Genomic DNA, 25,582 nt, shown 5'->3' on the forward strand with positions numbered 1-25,582 from the left:
TTATTTAATCAATGTTATTGATTAAATCTGGGAGAAGCTGGGTTCAAACAGATGAGAGAATTTTTACTGTTGAACTCGTCCAAGCTTTTAATATGACAGGAATTATTATGAAGTGCCAAGGAAAGGCTATTATATGAATTATTTTTCAAACTAACTTCACTAAGAAACACTTTCTTTGTGGAGTTTTGTACTGCACTGACTTTCTATGGATTATATCTTTAAAAATTCCCAAGGGGACGCTAGAGCAATCAGAACTGTTCAGACTTCTTCATGCATTTAATGCTGACACACAAATGGATAAAGACCAACAACGTACATCAGTGTTTTATTTTGTGCAGATATGGTTCAGTAAATTTAACTGGGCACTTGGTACACTAATATAATGAGCACTTTTTAACAGACATTGTTTTCTAAAAAGAAAATAAAGTTATGTAGGAGAAATTTTTTGCATCATTCTATGCAAAATGCATAAGGAATTTTTAAAATAAAATTCCAAAATAAATTGCCTGATTAAGACAAATGAAGAAATAATAAATGAAAACACTGAACCCAGATATTTAAAAGGGTGGAAATATGTTGTTGGAGAAAAGAGGGAAGAAAGCACTACCATTTATAAATGACTCAAAGAGAAAAATAATGTTGAAGATGGTAACATTTTCCTACTGTTCTATATATGCACAAAAGTGAATAAGTAGGTTGAAAATTTAAACAAATTGAATTTAAGGCATATAAATATATGCTTAAAATTTTAATATCATGGTTTTATTCAACTTATTAGGAAAAATAAATAAGAATGACATTCTGAGCAAAAGAAAAACAAAGGAAAACAGAAATTCCTCTATTACTATGAATTTAGTATAACAATAATAGTGCAAAAATATATATAAACACACACACAAGTATATTTTACAGAGCAGAAGGTCCCAAAATAGACTATACTGCACAAGAGATTTAATAGAGACTGAAAATATAGGTAGAAAATATAGGTGAAATGCTGATAATTAACTTTGAAGGGAAAATAGATCCTTATCTGACACATACATAAAATTTTTAATGGATTAAAAATGAATGTTATTAACAAATTTTAATTACTAGAAGAAAATAGTACCTATTTATTGAACCTTACAATGGGGATTCTTTTGAAGCTGAGAACCAATTCAAGATAGCTAGAATATTAGAAAGCTTTACTACATGAAGATTTTAAATAGTTTCATGTGAAAAAACAATAAAAAACTACAAGGGTAAAATATGAGTAAAGAATATGACAAGCAGAAATTGACCATACCTGGAAAATATTAAGAATAGTTATAAAGAAATAAATCTTTATTTTTTAAAAAATGAAATGAAGCAGAAAAATCAGTGGAAAGTAAATAAATTTAAAGTATATAATTTTAATATAAATACATATCATATATTAAAAAATAATATTATTACTTATTATATAGGCAAAATAATCAAAAGGACAGGTGAAACTATTATTAGTATCTTTTAAAAAAATGTATATTTTCACCTGTATATTTTTCAAATTATTTTATAAGAAGCATATAGCTAGATTTTTATAATCATAAAATTAATAAAATTTAACTCTTAAATCATTATATTTTTAAGGCATACACTTTCATAGAATACTAATGTTTTTGAGTGCTATTTAATACATGAGAGAATTCCCACAGTGCAATAATGAATGCGTAAAACAAAATCTTGATTCTTAAAATACTCATTTGTTAAAGAGGGTTAAAAAATAGATTTGGGTGAAAATATGGATGATTTTTATTGTGCTTCCTGAATCTCTTGTATGTACCATTCAACTTTTATAGTTAGAAAATACATATTTAAATAAATGTGCTGACTTCTATTGCTATCATAAACTTATTGGAAAGTGTGTAGCCAAGAAAGCATAGGATGAAATATGATATAAAATGTGGTATTCAACATTGCTGTGTCTTCCTCACAAAAATTCATATTTATTTTTGAATTCCGATAGTAGGGTTTTTTAGAACCAAATTGTGTAGGCTTAACAAAGAGCCAGATTTCATTATTGATTTGCTGATATTTAACAAATGTTAAATAATGTGTATATTATGCGTTAAGGGAACACTGAAAGAGACCCTGAAGAGTTTTGGGCTTTATGAAGACAGGAAAGATGACACACCATTCTCTCATCGAGAGAAACATTTGTGCCACCTGATTTTTATGTTTCTTGGCAAATCAGCAGATCTGAAGGAAAGTTTCAAGAACAAAGAGACGAGATGAATTAAATGGGACTCAAACATAATTCAAAACAGAAGTCCACACTCCAATTACTGAATAACCAGTATCTTCTATACTATCCTTTACAAAACTGTAATAATTCTATGTAGGTTCTACATGTCTGTTACAGGGGTTCGTAATTTTCAACAAATGGTCTCAAGGTACACTGCCTTTTAAAAAGACTATTACATCAGTAGGTACCTGTATTAGATTTTATTTTATTTTTGCTTTTTTGAGCTCCCCAAGTGATTGTGGGAACAAAAGTGGTTTGAAAAGATAATCTGTAACTAGAGATCAAAAGGAAATAATATATTTTCAATGCTTATTCATATCAATTCATTGGAATGAAAACTAACTATACCTGTGGCTATACAATTACCTTCTAAAATAAATTTCACTTAACACACCCCACTGATGAAAAGAAATAATATCACAGTCTGTCTGGAAATATGAGAAGTGATATCTCAAATTAAGGAACAACTCAATGCATGAATATTCACAAAAACACGTAAGATACTCTGTATCAAGCCACCACATCTAAACATCACCACCTTAGGCTAGTAGCTATAACCAGGTGGGTAACCACAATATTTAGAACATGAAGAAGAAATCTGCCTCCAAACACCAGTTTTCTACTGCATTAACCAGCAGACACTGTCATGTTGCAATTATGTTGCACACTCATTCCATTTATGATGAAACATATGGAAACTTAATTCTCTGAGAAGGTGAACAATAAGCCCTGGGAATATCACTCACTTCCAACAGATTGAAATGGTTTGATCACCTCCTGCCATTCCCTGCCTTTTTCTGAGCTCGGATGCCTCTTAGGATCTCAGCATGCGATTCTCATTAATGGCAGCAGAGGGGGGTGCTGGAGCTCCAGGTGACCATGCTTCTGCATTAAACTAGACCTTTGCAAACCACTAGGCTCTCAGGCTAAAGGGGAAAAAAGTGGAATTCCCCAGTCCCAGTAATGTTTTCTGACATATAAAAAGGCAAAATAGTTACACCTTTCACTGCATCACTGTGGGAAACTAATTTGTTTTGACATCCCGAGAAGTAATCTGATGTTCGTATTTATTCCGAAAAAAGCTGTATTAGCTGAAAACAAATTTCACGAATAAAACCAGGGGTACGTAATCAGGCATGTATGTCTACTGAGCATGGCTGATATAGAGGGAATTTACAATTGCTTGGAAACTTCTTTTTAAAGGAATCTAATTCCTATCACTTTGAAATCTTTCCCAATTCTCCTCTCTAGCACTGTTAAGACCCAGGACACAGCTGTCTCCACCAACACATGGAAACATTATACCCAGAACACTAGCGGGCATTGATCCGACCCGCTTGTCTCATGCTTCTCCTTCCAAAAGGCCTTATAAATGATCTTGATTGAAGAGCTATTTCAATACTATTCTTGGCACAATGACAGTCACTGAAAACATTTCTAAGCTGCAGCCTGCTTCACACAAGCTGACGCACCACCTTATTTATATTCGGTTTATGAAAATCTAATAGCTAAAATTCTATTCGAACTGACGAATCACCCCAAACTCCCTTCTCCCAACTCTTCTGGTAAGGAAAGCCATATAGAAAGATATTGGGCTTTAAAGATAACAGTAAGAAGTGGGGAGGCGAGTTGGGGGGAATGGAATTCCAATGAAACCACAGTGAGTGATAAGGGACTCAGAGTTACAAGTATTAAAAGAGATGAATTGCATTAACCCCTGCCCTTCCCCATTATATGCACTGCCCACTGGAAACAACAACAGAATTACTAAAATCCCACACTCTCTAATGGGATGGTAATAGGATTCAGAGGCCATTAGGGTAAAGGCAATCCATATTTTACACAGTAATAAGCTCAGACTGAAGATGCTACACCCCTCCTCAGAGATCAACAATTACCAACTTAACATTAACAAATCCACAAGCATTTTTCAAAATTGCAAAATAAACCCAAGTTAAAAGTCAAAGGTCTATTTTTTGTAACTGCGTGCACTTTTGTGAAGTAAAATCATCTAACTAAATTGAAATATATAGTTTTACTTTAATACTGATTATTGTTTCTCATTCTAGAATATTTTGGAAATGAGGGATGCTGTGTCTGTTATGATGTGGTTCTAATTCTTAATAAATGGAATATGGTTTCTCATGGCAAGTATATCCCACTTTTCAAAGAATTACCTTGCTTTTCTAAAAATGTTCTGTTTTGTTCTAGAGAAAATATAAACTATCTTTGGCATTAAGAGTTTCTACAAAAGAGGTCTGAGTGAATGCAATAGGACACTCTAGAGAAGACAAGGGAGACGAGGCAGAAACAGGCACCCTGATATTATACTCACAGAAGGATAAAACTGGGGTAAGAAGGTATATGTAAAAAATTAAAACAGAAGTTAGAGTAGCAAACTCAAATCATTTAATATGTATATTGTCAGGGGGACAGTAAATTGACCACCCTTTGAATGTTTATTAGTATAAATTAAAATAATGATTTTATTATTTTAATACAGTTTTAACAACTGTATTAAATTGTTATCTAAAGAACTTATAGGGTGGCTGTAAGACTGTTTATGCTTTTGTGCAATACAGAAAGACGATGGATCTTTAGGAAAATATTTTGGTGGCTGAGTTTTTTAAATTTTCACCAGAGATGAATAAAAGGATTTAGTATTAATCTCCACATGTCCTTCTTTTTAACTTCCCTGACACAATACTCAAAAAGAAAATCCCTTAAAATACATAGCAAATATTACCAAACTGTAGAATAATAGCCAGCCCTCTCATCAGCTTCCATGCTATATCACATGTGCTTTAGTTCTTTCTAAAACGTTCATTATTCTTTCTGAATAATATAGCTCCAAAGCTGCTTTAATCATATAAATATATGGAGAAAATCTCATTTTATACTTCTTATAAAATATACACTACCTCCTTTGGACAACAATAAAAATAAATGACAGTGAGCGTGGGGCTAGATGAGAAAGGCAGAAGGTAATCTAAAATAATAATAAGATACCATATCTGAAAGCACTTTCTACCATATTCCTCATACATCTCACCAAACTCATTATACATTTTCAAATTAAAATAATACTTCAAATATAAATGAGTTAAGGTCATTAAAGTTTAAAGTTATCCACTCTTTAATTCCAAATCTACTCTTAACCATTTTCCAGGGTACTATAGAGTAATTTTCTACTTTGGGGTATGGTTTACCCATACCTGAAGAAAACCAACTAAATACCAAGTAGACATGAATTGGCTGTGCTGACATTAGAAACTACTCGGTCATTTAAATTGTTCATCTATAGAACATAATAGAGTGGGAATCTGGGAAATCTCCTATTTGAGATGCAAACATAAGTCTTGGGGTGTTAATGGCATCAATTAGGGTCTTTCATTCAAGTAACTAGAGGTAGCTCCATCTTACCAAATCAGAGAATTCAAAGACTTTTTCAAAACATTTAAGATGATGAAGAAGAAAGGACAGTATGGAAGGATGATGTGGTGGAAGAAGATCCTCACATAAAGTGAGGTTCCTAGACCCAAGTGAAAAGAAATCAGTACTTATTTATCCTGCATCATTGCTTCCGACCTCCCATTCCTAGCAAAGTGTCTCATACTGAGCAACCACCCATCTTCACTGTGACATTGCTCAGAGTCCATGGTCTACTTCCAATAACTAAGGGTCCATATCCTAAACCAATCACTATAGTAGTCAGAGGGAGTCACTGTTTTTAGGGTGTCTGGTCTACTGTCCCTGATCAGAGACTAGTATGAAAACCACAACTCTAAAGTATACATCCCCTTCCAACTAAAAGGATGGTTCTGTTCTGATACTTAGGGACCCGGATTATTTCAAGGTAGATAAGAAGCATCAGAAGAAAGGTAACACTTGGGGCCACTTTGAACCTATCCTTGAGTAAGACTTGAGTTCAAACAAGGATGCTAATCCTTCCCAGTTTCTTGAAGATGTGAAACCTACTTTTAAATTTATCAATGCCTTGTTATTTATGTATTTAAAGTCATTCAAGAGATACTAATAAACTTTATGCTGTCAAATATTTTACTAGGCTTCATGATACATGGACAAGTTAGATCACATGGTTCCTGACTTAGCTGAGCTTAATAGATTATGTGGGTGTGGACAAGTAGACAAGTAGTTCTATAAATGATAAAACAGTGTTCAGTTCAGTTCAGTTGCTCAGTCGTGTCTGACTGTGAACCCATGAATTGCAGCATGCCAGGCCTCCCTGTCCATCACCAACTCCCGGAGTCCACCCAAACTCATGTGCATCGAGTTGGTGATGTCATCCAGCCATCCCATCCTCTGTCGTCCCCTTCTCCTCCTGCCCCCAATCCCTCCCAGCATCAGGGTCTTTTCCAATGAGTCAACTCTTTGCATGAGGTGGCCAAAGTATTGGAGTTTCAGTGTTACAATAAGGTAAATCCATTGTTATAGGGTTACAGAGCAGGAGCTCTGAATTTAGGCTTAGGGAGGGATAGTCCAGGGAAACTTCTGGGAGGAATCAACACTTAACCTGAAACCTAAAGGATGCATAGAAGTCAGCCAGGGCAAGCTGGTGTGTCAGAGATGAGCACTTGAAAAGGCACAATTATAAAAGCTGGAAGGACTGAAGGGAATTCTGTAGAGGTGGAACGGAGGATGTAGGAGCTCAAAAGCACAGATATGAGGCCATAGAGGCAAGGGAGAGGATGTCTTGGAGGTATCTAATTACTGGGTTGGCCAAAATGTTCATCCAGGTTATTCCGTAAGATGTTATGGAAAAACTCAAACACACTTTTTGGCCAAGCCAATACATTACAAATTCCTTAAGGATAGGAAATATACTGTATCTTTCTCATTTAATAATTTGGCAGCAAAATAAGGACTAGATGACCCACTGGAAGTATTCTAAAAATATTTATCAATATCTATTGGAGATTTCTTTGTGATGACTGAAACCCTTCTAAGCCTAAATTTCTATTAACTACTTCATGTGACCATTCTGTAGAAATGCTTATAGATTTTTTCTTGTTTTATTTAAGTAGCATAGGTTAGGTTTGAATGCGTGTGTATGTGTTTAAATTTGGAATGACTCTTTAATGTCCCCCATTATCTCCTATTGTCTTATATCTGAATAGTCTCCTCTAGGCATTTGTGTTTGTAACCCTTGGATTGGGGTTTATCATGGAAGACACTGAGCTAAGAATGCAATCTGCTACCGTGTAAATGGACACATATAGGAATAGAGTATTGATAGCTTGGATCCAGGTATAAGTGATCTTCTTGTGTGCAAGTCATATTAAGTTCTAAGCCACGGCAAGTAACCTCAAATTAAATGATAATTATTCCATCTCAAATCCAGATGAAACATGAAGCTCTGACACACTGTTTTCTTTTGCACAGATGAGTGTAGGAGGCACCAGCAATCCCGTTGTTAAGTAGGTCAGAGTTACCTGCCATCATTTTCTATACTTTCTTGAATATAGAAAGTATTGATCAACGTCCTCAACTGTGCACTAATTTACTGCACTGTCAACAATTTTAGCTTTATATATAAAATAAATTACAATTTTCTAAGACATTTCCCACCATCAGGGACATTTAGTTCCTTAGAACACATAGAACTGAAACATATAAATTATCAAATTATTCATTTCTAAGAGTGGAAGAGACTGAATTAGCAGCTAAAACAGAAACATTGTTTTGGATATAATAGTCAAATGTTTAAAAACAATTTACTATTTTGTTCTGTTAAAATAAAATTAAAAATGTCTTCAAAAATATTTTAGAGAAATAGTCTTATAATAAACCATTATAAAGTAATTACAGAGTGGTTTTCCTGTCAAGGTTCTTGCCATGTAAATGTCCATGTATCTGAAATTTGCTTAAAGTAAACAAATTAGTTTCATTTCAGGAACAAGAATGACATGACTTTTTTGTTAACACTGATTAATGATTTTAGTTCCTAATGGCATTAGTCGACTATCATTATTTTATCATTTGAAAAATGGTCTTCAGAATCTCTAGGGCTCATCTACATGTGAATGTTTGCCCATTTCTTATATTCTACTGACCTCTAGAGACTATGTGTGTGTCTATAAATCACATACGATATGTGGCTATAAACACATGAAATATACATCATAAATATCAACAGATTGAGAAGAAAAGAATTCTAACTTGGGAAGCCCATTTCATTTTAGAACAATATGCACACATTGTTTACATGTATTTTCAAACAAGATCTTAGGCCACATTAAATACTAAGCATGTTGATGGCACTTTCCTTGTGTTCTCACTTATACAGAACTCACAGAAAAGTGAATATCATACAAACAGACCCTATGTTTGGTTTGTGACTTGCCAGCAGTAAGAAGAAACAGAGAATTTAGTCTCACTGGCCTGGCTTTTCCATAACGCCAGATTTAGTTTTAGTTGAGACCAGACCTCTTCACATGAGGATCTTCTTCCCCACAAATCATGGATGCTGTTTCTTTTCCAGACCTTTTCCTGAGCAGGCAAGTATGTTAACTTTAGAGCTGAGGGCTCTGATAGCTTGGTAATCCTTGAATTTTTTTCTCTTAGTGTTTCCAAATATGAAATATATCCATGAGTGAAACATTCAACATTAAAATAATTGCTAATTAAGTACTAGATCAGAATTCCTTAAGAGTTATGTGTGGTTTATCCGGTAACTAGTACATTGCATGTCAGATTATGGGAAATTAATCATGTCAGCTAGCAAGAAACATGGTATTTTGCCAGGAACATAACCACCTTACATGTTACTAGGAATATGACCATTCTCTCTACTTCTGACTATAGACACAGGTGCAAATATCAATATAGATACAGGTGCACAGCTGGAATGCACATACATATGAATGTCAAGAGGCATTTCCTACGTATATAATTTATGACTAGATTTGACAATGATTTTTCTAATAGTTACCAAGGTTTTCCATTTTCAGTTTTGCCTGCTATATTATTGTTTAAATCTTCATTTTACAATATGGATTGAAAACTAATGGTTACTATACTACATCATCAACTATACTTCAACATTCTAAAACTTCAAGTATATTTCTTTCTAATAAACTCAGTTTTTATCTACTGAACAAGAAAATATTTTCAGTATCAAGAATAACATTTTTGCCCTTTATATTTGGATCAACTATACTACAAATTATATATTTTGTTAGCTATATTACATTACCTATTAAATTTAGAAACTGAAACATCTTGTGAGTTTTGGTTAGGCACCTCAAGTGAAACCAATTGTTTATAGACATATTTGTCAGATCAATATAGTGTAAGAGAAGAGTGAATTATTTAATAAGACGTTATGATATGGCAGATATGACTGCAAGATTTTGAAAATGTTCAAACCACAACTCAGGTATAAGAAAAGGAGAGGAAATCAAATTTGATTCTGTGAAAATATCCACTAGATGGAATCCTACACTCTGCAAAACTGGAAGGTGGCTGGTAAGGTCCACGCCTACTCTGCGATCACAATCTCGGAAGAGCCAGCCACCCTTTCAATTCTTTACATTTCTATGTAATTCCAGGATATAAAAGTTTGTCAAGACTTTAAAGTTGTTTGGGACTTTGAGGACCTCTAGAGGGTCAAATCCTAAATGTAAATAACTTATCAAGGACTGACTGGCAGTCAGTGATGATGAAAATGAGACAGGACTGGGGTTGGAGATTAACTTAGGTTTGGGCACCAATAATTCACTTTTGTACTTAATGCTAGAGAAATATGCTTATCAGAATCCCAATAACTTACACAAGGTATAATTGCTTGATCTGAGTGGCTTTTTAAAATTCCATCTAGGCATGCTATCCAATCAGTTAATTCAAAATAATAATTGGTTGGGTGGTAGGGCAGGGGAATGATATAAGCCAAAACAATGAAACCAAGTACTTGGAATCATTCAGACTACTGGATTTACTGTTTGTCTCTTAAACATGTGGGTAAAATACTGGCATTTTGATAGCTATAATAAACCACCATTTGTAAACAAAAAGAGGGGTACCCCCAGAAGGAAATACAGTCAATTTTAATGAATAGTTTTAAAAACCTACCACTTAGATTTTTTACATAATTCACTCTTCTGAAGGAAAATTCCCAGGTTTAGGTTTTCCTGTTCAAACGTGCCTTTCCGTACCATTAATAGAGGTGCCAATGATTAGAGAAATGATTCACGTCAGGTAGTGACAGAAAAGACAGGGGAGTCGGAAGAAATCTGAATAATCCCTATGCTGGAAATTCAAACTCTGGATAATCAAGACTGTTCTACATCTTCAATAATGATTCTGTCCAGTTAAGAGAAATTTGTAATCTACTCAGTTTCAAGACTAGAAAGTCACATTTCGCAAAAACTTGTATTTCAGCCTCCAATAGCTTAAAAAGTTCTCCTAGCTAGATTGTCTCCAATTACAGAAATCCTTCCCAAGTACAAGGCTAGAGAAGTATATTAAACCTGTAGGATACCATGTCGCTGGCTGTTTTACAGAGCTTTACAGCACACTCAATCTCTATGCATGAAGTAATACTGCTGAAGCAATTCACCACAATCTGATAGCACTGTTTGTTCAGCTCACAAATGTTGTCTTACATATGGGGGTAAATTGTCTTTGAATAGAAAGTTCCGGATCGAAAGTAAAGGGAGGTATAAATATATTAACTAAGCATCCCTCCCCTCTATCTCAATGCATACACAAAGATTTCATGGGTAAACAAACACAGGACTGCTCTGGATTCGATAGATTTCTGGTCTACCCAGCAACAACAGAGTTACTACAATGACCACAGATGTGTGAGTCGGGAAAAAGGTCTGGCCACAGTCAACTGTCAGAAGACCTGATGGCAGCAGTGAAGAGGCAGGTCCAGTGCAAGGCTCAGCTTTGGCACTCCGTCAGGAAGTGGTCGGTGACTAGCAAATAACAGACAATCATAGAACTGTAAATTCCACTGTGTTAATACACATCCCTGCAAAGAACAGAAGGATGGGTACGTTACGGCTTGGTGAGTGCTAATTTTTCCCGGTTTTTAGTACTCTCGGCAAACACACAGAAGCAAAACAGTCAAATGAGACAGATTGAAAGAAACAGAAAAAAAAAAATCCACCTACATTCAAGGTACGAAACAATAATTTCTAAGCCTTTAGGATCTATTTTTTTCCCTTGCATTGTAATGCAGTCAAGTGTCTGAGTGATGCCTTTTGTGTTTGATAATGTCAAGTTTGAATGTCATGGGCAGCCCCCATCTCTGATGGTATTAAAATGGTGGGAAGATGAAAAGCTTGGAAAAGTAAATGGAACAAATTAGATTAAAGTGGTTGGAGGACAAGGCAGAGCACTCATCAACCACAGCTTGGTTCTGAGGTGGCATTGGTCACCCTGTCTACGGGCATGGGCTAGTTAAATCAATTTCTGAGAAAAAGGGTGGCATTCTCCTTAGTGATGCTGATAATTATTTTCACTGCTTCTCTTTATGAAGTCTATCGGATGCCAGAAAACATCTTATATGTTAACACAAAACTTCCATTAAATGGTTAGAGGAGTCTCCATAGCTGAACTGCAGTCAAATATTCTAGATATCTCCCAGTTCAAGGTAAGTGAGTCAAGGTTTACAGAAAATAAGTGACACACAGGCAATTCAGGGAGGCAATTGATTTCAACAAAGACAGTGTACACCTTTTCAGAGAAATTAAACCTTAAAGATCATAAAAACCCATTCGAGTCAATGTCAGGAAACCGGAGATGAGCCTAACACTAATAATACAGAGAGAACACCACACCCTCTCAACTCCAGGTCTCATCTCTGATGAACGGTGAAGGTTTTTCTTATGAAAACAAAAGCATATACACAGAATCTCTTCCTAATGAGGCCATGACATCTACAGTACATACAAGAGATTGCAATAATTACAACAGGAAGGCTCTCTCCCAGTCCCTCCCCCTCCCTTGACGGTGTTTCTCAACCTTACCACCCATGCCTAGGCTAATGCAATAGATGACTCACTGGCTTTCCTCCTCAAGACTAAGGATTCTCGCTGTTTTTTCTACAATATCCTTAGAAACTAAAACAATTTTCTACTACTAACGATAGCTGCTCAGGACCACAATTTAATGGGAGAGCAAATGGACCCTAAACGGGCATTTTGGCATCACTATCTCTGGGCAAGTGGCATAGTATGGACCCATTGCTGCACTTCTCCCTGACTCCCATACTAGAAAACTCCTCTGGAAGCTGCCAGATCACATCTTTTCAGTGACTGTTGAGTGTCTGCTATTTGAGGCTCTCAGTCCTACTGGCATTGGTCATTCATTTTGCTGTTATTGCCCACAGGCCCCCTCTGAGTTTGCTCATTTGGATTAGTCTGTGTTTTCACCTTTCACTTTCTGATTCAAAGGTGATCATCCTCAGGTTTCCCTCAACTTGCAATGACCTTTCCTTCTTTGCTCTCCTAAAGAAAGTCAGGACTAACCAGCACATTTTTTACCCACTAGATAATTCTCCAGGTCTGGTCGGCACCTTCTGTTTTCCTAAGGTTCTCACCAAAAGGACAGATATTTTTTGCTATCAGGACAGATATTTTGGGGCACATCTAACAGGGTGCTTTGAATAGAGTCAGTGCTTGATAGCTACAATGAAAAACAGAAAACACCGAAAGAAAGGAATCAAATCAACTAGAGAAAGAAACCAAATACTCCAACCAAATTGTAAAGCTTTTCTTATTTAAAGACAGAGAGAAAAAAAAATAATCAGTATGGGTCAAGCACAAAATATGTATTTGAATCAAAGCAAAAAAAAAAGTTGAAACAACCTTACCCCAGTGGACTTATAGTGCTAATTACAAAATAGGAGTAGATGACACTCATGCCTTCTAAATGTAAGCTTTTTCCTCCCAGTAAAGAGAATTGAATGGGTGTTAAATCAAAACATCCTATGGAGCATTTCACACCTCAGGAATGAAAACTGACAAAGAAGGACTTCAGTGCATAAGAAAAATGCACCAGAAAAGAGCTTGGGCTGTTTAAGGTAAGAAACACTGAAAGCTCTATCACAAAGGGTTTACACTTGTCTTATCTGAATGTGCTTTTGTAAGAGCCAAGGCCCTCTTTGCATTGGAAAAATTATATATCCTTCTCTTTCACAACTGAAATTGGTGAATTGATCATTTCAAAAAATAAATACTCCCATAGATAGAGGTCACTGGTTGCCTGAAATTGCATCAGTTTGTGTCTGGGTACTAGAGTCCTGGGCTCCCCTGGGATGTCTTTGTCATTTTATCAGAGTGATTATCAGCAGAGAGTTCCAGCATGGGTCCCCTCAGCTTCTAGCGCTGATACTTGCTCTCTGTAGCCCCAGTTTGTCCATCAAGCCTTGTGGCTTTTGCTTTGGTAATCTGGCACTTAATAGCCAATGTTAATTATATTTCCTAGTCAGAAGAAAATCCTATTGGGCTAATTTTTCAAAATCAGATAATAAAAGAACTTCCATGACAAACCATGTAGGTTTCTGATTATTTTTTAACGGAGAGATCTATTAAGCACTTAATATTCAGTGGGAAAACAGTCTCAGAGCAATGAAATTCTATTACTTTAGAGGTTGCATGCTTTTAATTTCTTAATATTTCATTACATGTTGGCAACTGGTGCATATTTTTATAATGCGTTTGATCATTACTCTTCTCAGGGTATTCTATTTCAGTTCCTCCTCTGACATCATATTTGCATGTTAAAGGGTTTTAGCATTCAGGGATGAAATGTTCTGAATAGTAATGTGCAGTTAACTTGATTTTTTAAAAACGGAAAACAGCAAACAGACATTATATATAGGGTCTAAGGAGAACAATCTCATAATTTAAAAATCTAGCTCACGTTTTAATAGCTTTCTATAGAACATCATAAAAGGTAATGATTCAATATAATTCATTAATTAGCAAATTATGCAAAATGCTATCAGCGGAGTTTGGGGAGAAGGATCTTGCTCGTTGGCTTTTCTAAGTCTACTGCATTTCTTTATTTTCCTGCAAAAGATGATCTTTTCTTTGCTCTCCAGCAACATCTACTGGAAAAGTCAGAAAAATGCTATTTATATTAATCAGATAGTTTGAGTAAGGATAGTTTGGCTTACCATCTGCTTAAAAAGTGCATGCTGAACTACCATCCAGTTTACAACTGATTTATTTCTGCCTACTTTAGTTCCATTTGGTTCTCTGGAAGAAGGACAGTGGTTCAGTGATACAGACAGCCAAGCTACAACTTCAAATTTATCATCTCCTCACCACAAAGTAGTCATTTTCATAAATAAAATTAAAATGCACATATGATGCAGACAACATATTTCTCCCGGCCCATCTTCTCAACACTTGTCAGTTATTTAAGAAATAATCATTATCATCAGCGGCATGAAACACTCAATGGTTAGCTACAGCGAGAATCAAAGAAAAGGCTTGATCAGAGAAAGCTATGTAGAAACACGGACTGAATTTGAGAAGAACTATTTTGAGATTCTGCAAAGTTTCTCAAGTTGAAAAGAAGAAATGACATACTATGTGATTTTAAAAACTCACTATGCTACCACTGGCATGATTATATCAAACATCCTACAGCCATTTCTCTCCCCCTTGTCCACATCTTACCCCGCTCTTTTAACCATGATGAAGAAATTAAGTCTCCCCACACCTGTATGAGGGGCTTTCCAGAGAATGTCTGTTGACGATTAACTCTAGATGATGAAGTGTGATGAGACCTAGAGTTGATTCGATCTCCACGCCCCAACATTCAGTAGGTCCTGGTGTCCCCCTAAAACTGGATTCATGGGCTGCACCCACAAGATGGTCTGTGGGCGCAGATGGTCTGGCAAACACGAGACATGCCAGAGTAAGGAATTGAGGGGCAAGTTGTTTGGAAACTTGGTAAGAAAATAATATTATCACCAAATAAATATATGAAATATCTTTTCATGCATGGTTGCTGAACTCAACTATGCTACAGTCTAGCAGTTCTTTCTGGGACCAAACCTTGCGGAGGCATTAAAGTCACCTTTCTGTATCTCATTCTGGAGAAGTATTTTTTAACAGAATTTTGTACTTTTAATATTCAGATTTTTCCAATCCTCCCCAAAATCATCTGAAAATGAATTCAAACATTTTGGGGAACATCCTAGGTAAAAACCTGGATATCATCTGGCTGTTGTTATCCTTAACTCAAAACTCTGCTAATCACATTTTTTTTTTTGCATTCTCAAATCTCAATTCATTCACGCCAGCAATAAATTTTAGCAGCAGAGGCAATGAGCATAAAATCAACGGAGACTGAGGTTCAAAATAAATGATTGCAACTTTAAAACAACAGCAGCAGCAACAAAAATCAGGCACTAGGAGACTACAGTGTATTGCATTTGGTGTTTGTTCAATGTTAAAATAGATGTGAGCCTTTTAAGCTTTATCCCAAAGCTCTTTAAAGGAGAAATGCCATCAAATATAATCCACAACTCTCATTCACGCGCACAAAAGGGACAGATTGCTAAAAGCCACCTACAGTGGAAGTCTGCATGTATTCTATATTTAAGGTCCTAATGCAAAGTTCTGACTTGAGGCTGATAATTACCCTCTTCATTATTGAGCCGCTTAAAATCCAGGAAGACTGGTCAAACAGCACCTCCAGAGTTAACTCCCACGCCAAACTGTCATAATTCGGTTATTCCTAATTATGCACTGGACCCTCTTCTAACACACACCCTACCTAACCTGGTGTTTTAACTTCATATTTCATTTGGGACAACACTTAATCTCCATTTATAAAACATCAACCTGATACAGGTTAAGGACACAGAAACGGCGCTTCACCCAGAAGATTCAAGCCAAACACAGCTCAGCAGCTCGACTTAAATAAACTCTACCCTTGCTCAAACCTCTGGTGAAAAATTATTATAACGCAGCAGAAGTTCAGTTAGAAGAAAAATTTCAAACCCCAGCTGTCTCCCAGGGTTTAAGTCCCAGACTTCAAAAACAAGATCAATTGAATTATTATTATTTTTTTCCCCTTCAGCTATTTAGAATTTCACGTAAATGCAAAGTGCTATTCTGATCAAAATCATCTTTCTCATCTCTCCCCTGAAATAAAACGGAGGAGAAATCATTCCGCTTAAATGCATTTACTATACAAATCTATTTTCAATTGAATTTGCTGCATGCTCTAATTCATCAAAATTAATACAGGTACTTTCTATGTTAAACAAAAGGAAGCCGACTGAAAAATCGGCTTCTGCTGCGGATGCCTTTCTCAATTACAAAACGGTGAAAACAGAGATTTAACTAAGCCACTCGGTCAAACCCTCCGATGGGCGCTCTTACCTGTCTCAGTTGAAGGCTTCCTTCCCTTGTTAGCAGCGTGCAGCATCTCCACTAGCTCGCCCCAATCCTCACCACCGGTCTCAAATTACGCCGCTAAATCCACCCCCCGCCTTTTCCCCCCTTTCTTTCTTCCTTTCTTTTTTTTTCTTTTCTTTCCTTTTCTTTTCCCCAGCAAGAAAATGCTTATTGAAAGTGATTAGTTTTTGTTGTCCCTTTTAAGTCCCTCCTGCGGGAAGGAACAGGGGAGCAATGTGACGCCACCTTTTAATCTTTTGTAAGAGTGAAAAGGCAGAAAAGGAACGCTCGATCAAACTGAGCTGCACACATGACTAAAACTCGCAGGAGAGGCTGCCGCTGCCTGGCGAAAGCACCGCTAGCTTGAGTGTAAGAACAGAGAAGAGGGAAGAGTCAATGGAATGTGACAACGTATGTGCATCAAAGGCAGGAGGAGAGAGAGAACAATGAGCGAGGGAAAGACAGCGGAGAGAGGGAGAGGGAGATGGAGAGAGAGATGGAGAGAGAGAGGGAAGAGAGAACACGGGGGAAAAAGATAGAGCGGGTTTCAGGCAAAGGGTTCTGAGAATAAAGCCACAGTGCAGTGTCTGGCAGCTTCTGTTTTTATCTCAGCAAGCATGATACACTGCCTCTCTCATTTAGAAACACATTCGTGTATCTTCCAGGTTTGAAAACTGAGATAATCGCCATGTGTCTCTGGTTTTGTCTGATTGGCATTTAACTGTGCGGTGTACCTGTGATTTTTTTTAGGATGCGTTTATGTGCAATTTATTTCACATATTTATTTATGTAGGCAAAAATGAAAGCTGCTAATTTCTACGGCAATTTGCGGCGTAGTTTTACTGGCAGATGGAACTCTACTTATCATAACTGCTGACAAACTGCCACGGGTAAACAAAAGAAGAAACAAATGCTTCGTCTTGATAATTGTCTTTAAAAGGAAGAGCCCACACCACAATATGAGCACTTGCAGAAACCTAGGTTTCCTGGTTAAAGTTGGAAAGGTGGTTTCTCTCCATTTGTTTTATTAAGAAAGGCAAAATAAAAGGCAGGGCAAGATGTTTGAAAGAAAGGTGTTGGAGAAGAGCTATTAGCAAAGCGAAAACCTTAATTCTCTCTGGTTTCCCTCCAAATGTGACAACAGGCTTGCTTTCTTGAGTCCTGGAACAGAGTTTTTGAGTCACTATTTCTACAGACTTTTATTGCATCCTTCTGCCTTCCTGTACCATTTTAAAAGTAGGTTCCATTTTTAAAACAGTCGAAAAGAAATAATTTCCTAATTCAAATGGTTTCGAATGGTGTTTCACCAGCTTTGTTCCATCTGCACTCATCTCCTGCCACGTGGGGGCTAGGATTACACAGTTAAATTCCCTAAGTGACCTCTTGTATAAGGATGTAAATTGCTTATTCCAAGGTCAAGTATTTGGTATAAGTTAAGTTATTGGTGAAAATAACTGCTTGCTTCCCATGGTAACCTTAGCTAACTCAGTAGAAGCCAGCAGGAAGAGGATATGTTTGAGCTTCTGACTGACCGTCTTTTTGAAATGAAGCAATTCTAATGATGGAAAATAAATCTCATGTATCCTACTCATAATAGTTATTATTTGGGAAAAATGAAAAGAACAAAACAAAGCATTCAATCATTTCGCTTTAACTACAGTGTATACCACTATACCCCTGAATCCTAGGCGTCTTGTATAAACCACCAGATACAGGCTGAGAACTGGTCCAGGAATGAGACCTTCTCTCTCGGCCCTGGCCACATTGCTATATCCAAAGAGGGACTGTTTGATCTTGTTAAACTTGGAGTGTCATTATTTCCATGGTTTTCCAATAGGAGGATGTGTCTTTAGTTTCGACCCAAATAAAGAAGGAACAAACTCCCTCCCAACCCTCCAATGTGATCAGATGAAGCCCTACTGATCATTAAGACGGAGTTGAGAATGGAGAAATCACAGTGCCTGAATAGAAGGCAGCTTGCCAAAGAACGGAGCGTGCTCAGATGTAGAAGGGAAAGATGAGGGCCAGTGAGTAGCTAGGGAAATGGTGCCCTGGTAAGTCCAGAATCCTCGACTGGCATTTCAGAGTGTATTGGAAGCAGTCTCCTTTAAATGGCATTATTGATATAGGTTCTATAGTTAAAATTAACTTGATACAAGGGAGTAAGTAGGCTGGGAATTTTCTGCCAATAAAAATAAAGACCCTGTTATAAGACTATAACTATTTAAAAAAAATAACTATTTCAGTGCAAGAAAAGCTGGGGACTGGCCTGAGTCTTATTGAACAGGATCAGCAAAGCACAGTCAAGGTAAAATAAAAAGAAATCCAGGTGGCAAAAAGATTTTTTTAAAGCTGTAAATGGCTATCAGTGTTGTTGCTTATTTTTACCCTTCTTTAGTGAGGAGGTGGGGACCTTGAGTGGGCAATTTTTGCGGTCTGGTTTATATGACTTAAGATACCTTGACTGTGGGGGAACCATCTGACTATACTGAGATGCCGAAGTCGGCCCAAATCACATTAATATTTCTTGCGAGCATATGACGTTCACAAGTTCTAACTTCTCTGCAGGACAGCTTTCCCCCATGAGCTTATACAGTGGAGGGAGTGTGTGCATGCTAAGTTGCTTCAGTTGTGCCTGACTCTTTGCAACCCCATGGACTGTAGCCCACCAAGACTTCTCTGTCCTTGGGATTCTCCAGGCAAGAATACTGGAGTGGGTTGCCATGCCCTTCTCCAGGGGATCTTCCCAACCCAGGGATCGAAGCTGGGTCTCTTGTGTCTCCTGCCCTGGCAGGCAGGTTCTTTACCACTACCACCACCTGGCAAGCCCATACTATGGAGTGGATGGTGGTTAAATGCCCTGTTCATGGAATCAGGCTGTGTGGGACTGAATCCTAGCGCCACCATTTGCTTGCTGTGTGATCTCGACCAAATTATTTTGCCTCTCTGTGGTTCTTTCCTCATCTCAAAATGGGTATAATAACATTACCTGCCCCTCGGGTCTATCACTAGGAATAAATAATGCATGTGCTGTTATGAGTTTTGTTCCCAGCATATAGCAAGTGCCTCATACATGTTAATTCCTATTAGAAAATCCACCCCAAAGATTTTTTTTAATAGTTAAAATAGACAATATTTTTTCACCTCAGAATAGACAACTCACAAAGACTTATTTCCACTCCGAACTTCCTTGTAAGCTCTAGTTATTTAACCTGCCCTCTGGGTCTTTCCACTTGGGTGATATGCTGAAAACTCAAGATCTACAACCAAACTCATGAATCAAAACCAGCTGTTTCTCCCAATTCCCTCACCTGTGTAAAGTGTATAATTCCTGAAGTCATATGGGGTCCCTTTCTTTTCTCTCTCATCATTTGACTATCAATAGCTATCAAATATCACCCCTCTTATCTTTTAAAGTTATTGTTTCATTTCCAGATTTTTAATACCTTCTCCATCTGGGCACTTCTGCCTGGACGATTGTGATAATCCTCTAATGCAGCACTTGGCTGTGCTTTTCTGTCCGGAAACACATGGACGGGGACAAAATGCAGCCTTCGCTTCTCTAGGGACAGTCCTAGGGTCCTGCCAAAGACCCAGCCAGATCGGAACACCACTGCTTTTCCTCTTCTCAAGAAAGCACTCAGAATCTAAGTGAAGGCAAGTGACATTATTCTAGGAATGACCTTGAATTTGCTCGAATGGATGAAGCAGCTAATCTTCGGCAAACCAATACTTTACTATTAGTGCCTTGTTAGTTGGGACACTTCTCCCAACTGTCATGACACTGCTATTGAAACAACCATTTTAAGAGGTTTTCTTCTCTTCTCTAATTCATCCTTGGAAGCCAGAATAACCTTCTTAAAATGCCACTCTGAATGGCATCCATCCCCAATAGTTATTGACTGGTCGATTCAAAGTCTGTTTTATTTCATTACTTTATGTGGCAGCTAAAAATTCATCAAAGGTTCTCCCCAAATGACAGTAAAATTGTTATCACTGAAGAAACAAAGAGGACATAGGAAAAAATGTAGGAAAAGAAGGAGTTGTGTCAAGCCAATAATAAATAAAAGATCATGTTACTTTCCCCGAGGATTGTAATATTTGTGATTATTGTCAGCCCTTTAACATTTGTCATTTGTGATTTCTTTCCTCACTCTAAGTATATATTAGTTTTTATAAGAAATCATCAAAGGTTCACAGTTCTTTAGAGAACTAGTAGCAATCACTTTGTTGTGCAGTGTTTTTTTTTTTTCCCCCTTCATATTCAGTCATCTCTGATACCAACCTGTGTAAACATTCATTCTGTCCCTCACCGGGGGCTCCCGCCCTCCCCACCCTGCCCCATCCCCGCCCCCCCCCAGATCACTTTCAGAGCCTCATTTCTCATTCTCTTTAGAGAGTCGTCTTCTTCATCACAACTTAGCTAGACGGAAGGTGATTTGTATAATAATAAAGCAGCTTGTCTTTGGGGTTATTCCTAGGTCCACATGCTGACTTGAAATTTGCTTCCTAACTGTGGGACTATTGGTCAAATCACTTTTCTATTTCATCATCACTGTCGTCACTTGTAAAGTATTGTGATGATGTAATTTCATTAGGTAATAAATGTAAAGGGATTAGCACAATACCTAGTACGCAGCTAGTACCCACTCAATAAAGAGGAACTGGTAATCATACAAGTGCTATTAAATGACAGGGATTTACTGTTGCCTCTAATTTTGAAACCTCAGGACAACTCACCAAATGGCTATTAGAACCATTTTACAGAGGATGAAGCTGAGCTTTAGCAAAATTAACTTACCCAATATTACACAAAGAACAAATACAGAGCCAGAATATAAACTCTTGTCTTCCCACCTTGCAGTTATTTTCATCCTTGCCAATCATTTACCACTTAGTCTATATCATCCTGGCTTGTTATTATTTTTATTTCAGGTTTGTGCCCTACTTTTCTATGTTATAGACTAAATGAGAGCAATATTCATGTTTAAACTATATTTGTATATTTAGAATCTTGCATAAATCTTTGAACAAAGTAGCCTACCTACTTGGTAAACGTTGACTGCTTGATCATCTGTGCTCATGGGGATTCAAGTTTTTAACCATATTTAAATTCAGTGACACTGATTTTTTGCGGAAATTGCTTCATCATTCTTTCTATGAAAAACATCATAATCATACAAAATAATATAAAAGAGAATGAGTACATATGAATGAGGCATGGAGATGGAAAAGAATGACTGTCTCTGCAAGAAAAAGCTGTAGGAAAGTGATATTCATCGATTTGATTTGGTTCTTCCTACTTGGCACTTATATTCTGCTTGAAGCTAGGACCCTCAGGCTACCCATTCCATGCATGGAAAAGTGAAGGTCATTAGCTGAATGTCATCCATTTAAGGTTACACAGAAAGGCAGAAATATTCACTCAAATACCGATAGCATTCCATCACCTTTAATTCTTTCTTTTTGAATAAGTGCAATAATTATATTCTCATTTCTTTTCTATCTGGATATTAGTCCATAAGATACTAAAACAACCTGGAATAAGGTAAAATATTCAGTGTTTTTCAGTGTATGTGGTGATAAACAATGCTATTGAATTTTCAACAAGTTGAATGAATGTTTTCATTTCAAATATGGGTAGACCATGGTCTCTGTCTGTCTATGCATGAGTAAAAAGCAATAGAACTGAGAAATGCCCTGTGCACCCCACACAGGATAATTAATGTCATCAAATGCTGGTGTCTTGTACACATCTTTTGATATTTGCATATACTTCATGAAGTCAGGATATTTTTTTGCTCACTGCTGTATTCCTGGTAATGAAGGCAGTGCATGGCTTAATGGTAGGTGTTCAATACATATGTGTATGATGAATGAGTAAATGGGGTCATCCCCCAGTACTGCCTAAACCTATCCATTTCTGGAGACTTTTTTGATTCCCATGTGACTGGTATATATTCACCCATATATATTTTGTGCTCTGCCATTTTCCCATGTTATTTCTCATGGAATTAATTTTGTTAAATATATGATACCCTTTGTTCACAATAACATTTCCTCAAAGAATCCTTTCTGGATTATATTAGCTCATGGTAAATGCTCTTTTCTCTAATTTCAAAGCATCCTTTGCATGAAACTTTTTATTACATGTAATTTTCCAAATTAATCTTGTCCTGGCTTTGGATATCTCAGACTGTTAGTTAACTTTATTCTTCTAAAATCTCTAAATTATTCTTATTTCATCATCTAGATTTTAAGTTTCCTGTAGACTGTAGGAACTAAGTGCCTTTACTTTTTAATATATAATATGTATTGCTATTCTTTTGAGTACTATCTTGTACATAGTGTGTGTATAATATATACATATATATTGCATTATATATGTATATAAATAGCATGTTGATTGATGTTTATACTGAAAGTACAGATAGGTATAAAATTCTATCATTCAGAAATTATGTGCAAAAACATCTAATACAGCCCTTGGCCTTTAGAAAACTGTTGTTAAGATCCTGCTAGAATAGTGGCAAAATAGAATTTTATTGTAGCTTATTCTGCCATTAGGTTAAAGACCATTCCCTTTGTCTCAGTGTATGTATTTCTGAGCACATGCTCAGAATCAACCAGTATTTCAGCTAATGTTGAAATTAACTCACTCCAACAAATTGAGATTTGCAGGCAGGAAGAATTAACAACTGTATTCTGGAAGATTATATATTTTTTTCCCTAATCATTAACGTATTAGTTGAAAGTCAGCTTATACTGACCTGTAAGCAACTAATCCTTAGAGAAAAATTTTGTCAGTTCCATAGGGTCTCATCTATGGGGTAATTCAGATCTGATTATCCTCTTATTTGGGAGATTAGTCTTTTCTTAGAGGGGATAGGATGGAAGAGAACATGGTGAAAGATACCTCACTTTAATAAGCCTTACTCTTTGAACACAGGAGCTTTCTTAGGAAAGTTTTTTCACCCTTCTAGAGATTTAGGATGTTGAAACTATCTATTAAGTACCAGTTTTCAAAAAGAAAAAAAAAATTCTCCAAAATAAAAGGTTATAACCTCTGAAGTTTCAAAAAACCCTTCATGTGTTCTTCTTACTGTAAAGATGAGATAATTCAGGTCCATTTTCGTATCTGTTTCCAAAACTCCAATAAATACATAAGATGATTAAAGGTTGGTGATATAGTTTCCTGAAATTAGTTTATCGAATATTCTAATCATATCATATATTATTTAGCCAATTAAAACAAATTATTTTGCTTATAAAATTGTTCACATTGATTATCATGTTCAGGCATTTTGGGTTTTTTCTGCTGAAGGGAAGCCAGTCCTGTCTGTTTCCCTTTTCTGTTTTGCATAGTGATTTGAATACCCCCTTATGTGAAAACCAAAGTGCCAGCCGCCTAATCCTAAAGTACAAATGGAAGGCAAATCAAGAGAGAACCTCAATTCTCTGCTTGCCATGGTGGACCGAACAGAGTTGGCCTCAATGAAACTCTAAGAATTTACGTTCCTCTCTGTTGAGTTGAATACAGGCTTTGGTGGACTATTTGGTTCTTGTTACTGATGTTTTTCAATACGGAATATTTGAAAGCATCCAACCAGAAGTTGCACAATGATCACAGCCTTGAACGTATTCATCAGAAAAACGCATTCACTGCTACAGGTTTTATTTTTACCATAACCAGTGTACTACGCTGTTTGCCAGTTTCTTCAATACTCTTACCTATGACAATCACAAAAGCAATTCGCAACCTTACTTATCAGATAGTTCTGTTTTACAATAATCTGGTTGCTACTTGTAAAATCCAGGATAAAACAGTGCAATTTCTGATGTGGAATATCTGAAAAGCTCTGGAAGCTGCTAGGAAGAGATATGCACTAAAATATGTAATGTGATGGAATTACAACAAACAGACGTTCTGGAGGGTACACACGCAAGTGCCTCTGAGAGTGTGTGACATTAAAGGGTGCAACTTGCAAGATTTACAAATACATTCTGCATTTAAACTGCCCGCTTTGGAGCTCTTTCTTAGCTCCAAATTGAATTCTCTCATTTAAAAAAGAATTTTTTTTAAGGTAGAACCCTCTCAAAAACAATGATCGATCAAAACAATCGTCACTGAATCACTGTTTCTAGAACAAAATGAAAATAAGGATCTCAGTTAAATTGTTCATTTCACCGCAGGTTCCTAGATATCTAGATGCAGTCTGAAATCAACATCTTTCTGATGAGAATTTAACTAATACAAAAAAGTGATGATTTTAACAGCTGTCAAATCCCCTGTGATAAGGGGCTTAAAAAACAATGCAAACAAACAAACCACTTTTCCAGTGATTAGACTGTGCAGATGTCAAAGAACAGTGCGTTACACACTCCCTGGAAGAGTATGGATACACAATAAGTCTTGTAAAAGGAGTTTTCATGACAGTGAATTAGTGTGAAAGAAAAAGGGGAATCGTGTGCACCACTGAGAGGCAGTGTGGCACAATAGAAAAAGTTTCTCTGCTTCAGTCTCAGATCGACCACCACCTCAGTACGTGGCATTGGTCAGTTCACTTAACCACTACCCACCTCCACTTCTCCATCCAGTAAATGGGACGAGCAGCTCCCAGTTTCTGATAATAAGATTAATAGAAAACCTTAGTATACTCATAAAAATGGAGAACTCTCTATTTCCCTTGTGCAGTCAGATTCTACCAGAGCTAAATCTGCTCTGAGGGAAGAGGAAATTGTATTCTAGAAGCTGAATGCTTTCCCCGAGGCTTCTGGGGCACCAATTAATAGATTGAGGCAATAAACCACTCAATAATCCTGCATTGGCTCAAGGAATTAATGCAGCTCACCTCTGTTGCTGTGAGTGCAATACCATGTACTCAAAGGATGTTCAATAAATATTAGCTGATGATGGTATTGACAGGGT

General features: G+C 36.7%; 1 protein-coding gene across 1 annotated transcript in view; it reads right to left on the minus strand.

Annotated features, from left to right (window-relative positions):
• The window catches only part of TENM2 (teneurin transmembrane protein 2), a 761,851-nt gene extending 744,075 nt beyond the window's left edge, over positions 1-17,776 (minus strand). Inside the window, exon 1 of the mRNA XM_040239453.1 lies at positions 16,639-17,776. Within this exon, the coding sequence (XP_040095387.1) occupies positions 16,639-16,684 (46 nt within the window). The 5' untranslated portion in view covers positions 16,685-17,776. The remainder of the gene's footprint in view (positions 1-16,638) is intronic.
• Positions 17,777-25,582: the final 7,806 nt, after the last annotated feature.

Source organism: Oryx dammah, unplaced genomic scaffold (assembly GCF_014754425.2).
Source record: "Oryx dammah isolate SB20612 unplaced genomic scaffold, SCBI_Odam_1.1 HiC_scaffold_5, whole genome shotgun sequence".
NCBI classification, from domain to species: domain Eukaryota; kingdom Metazoa; phylum Chordata; class Mammalia; order Artiodactyla; family Bovidae; genus Oryx; species Oryx dammah.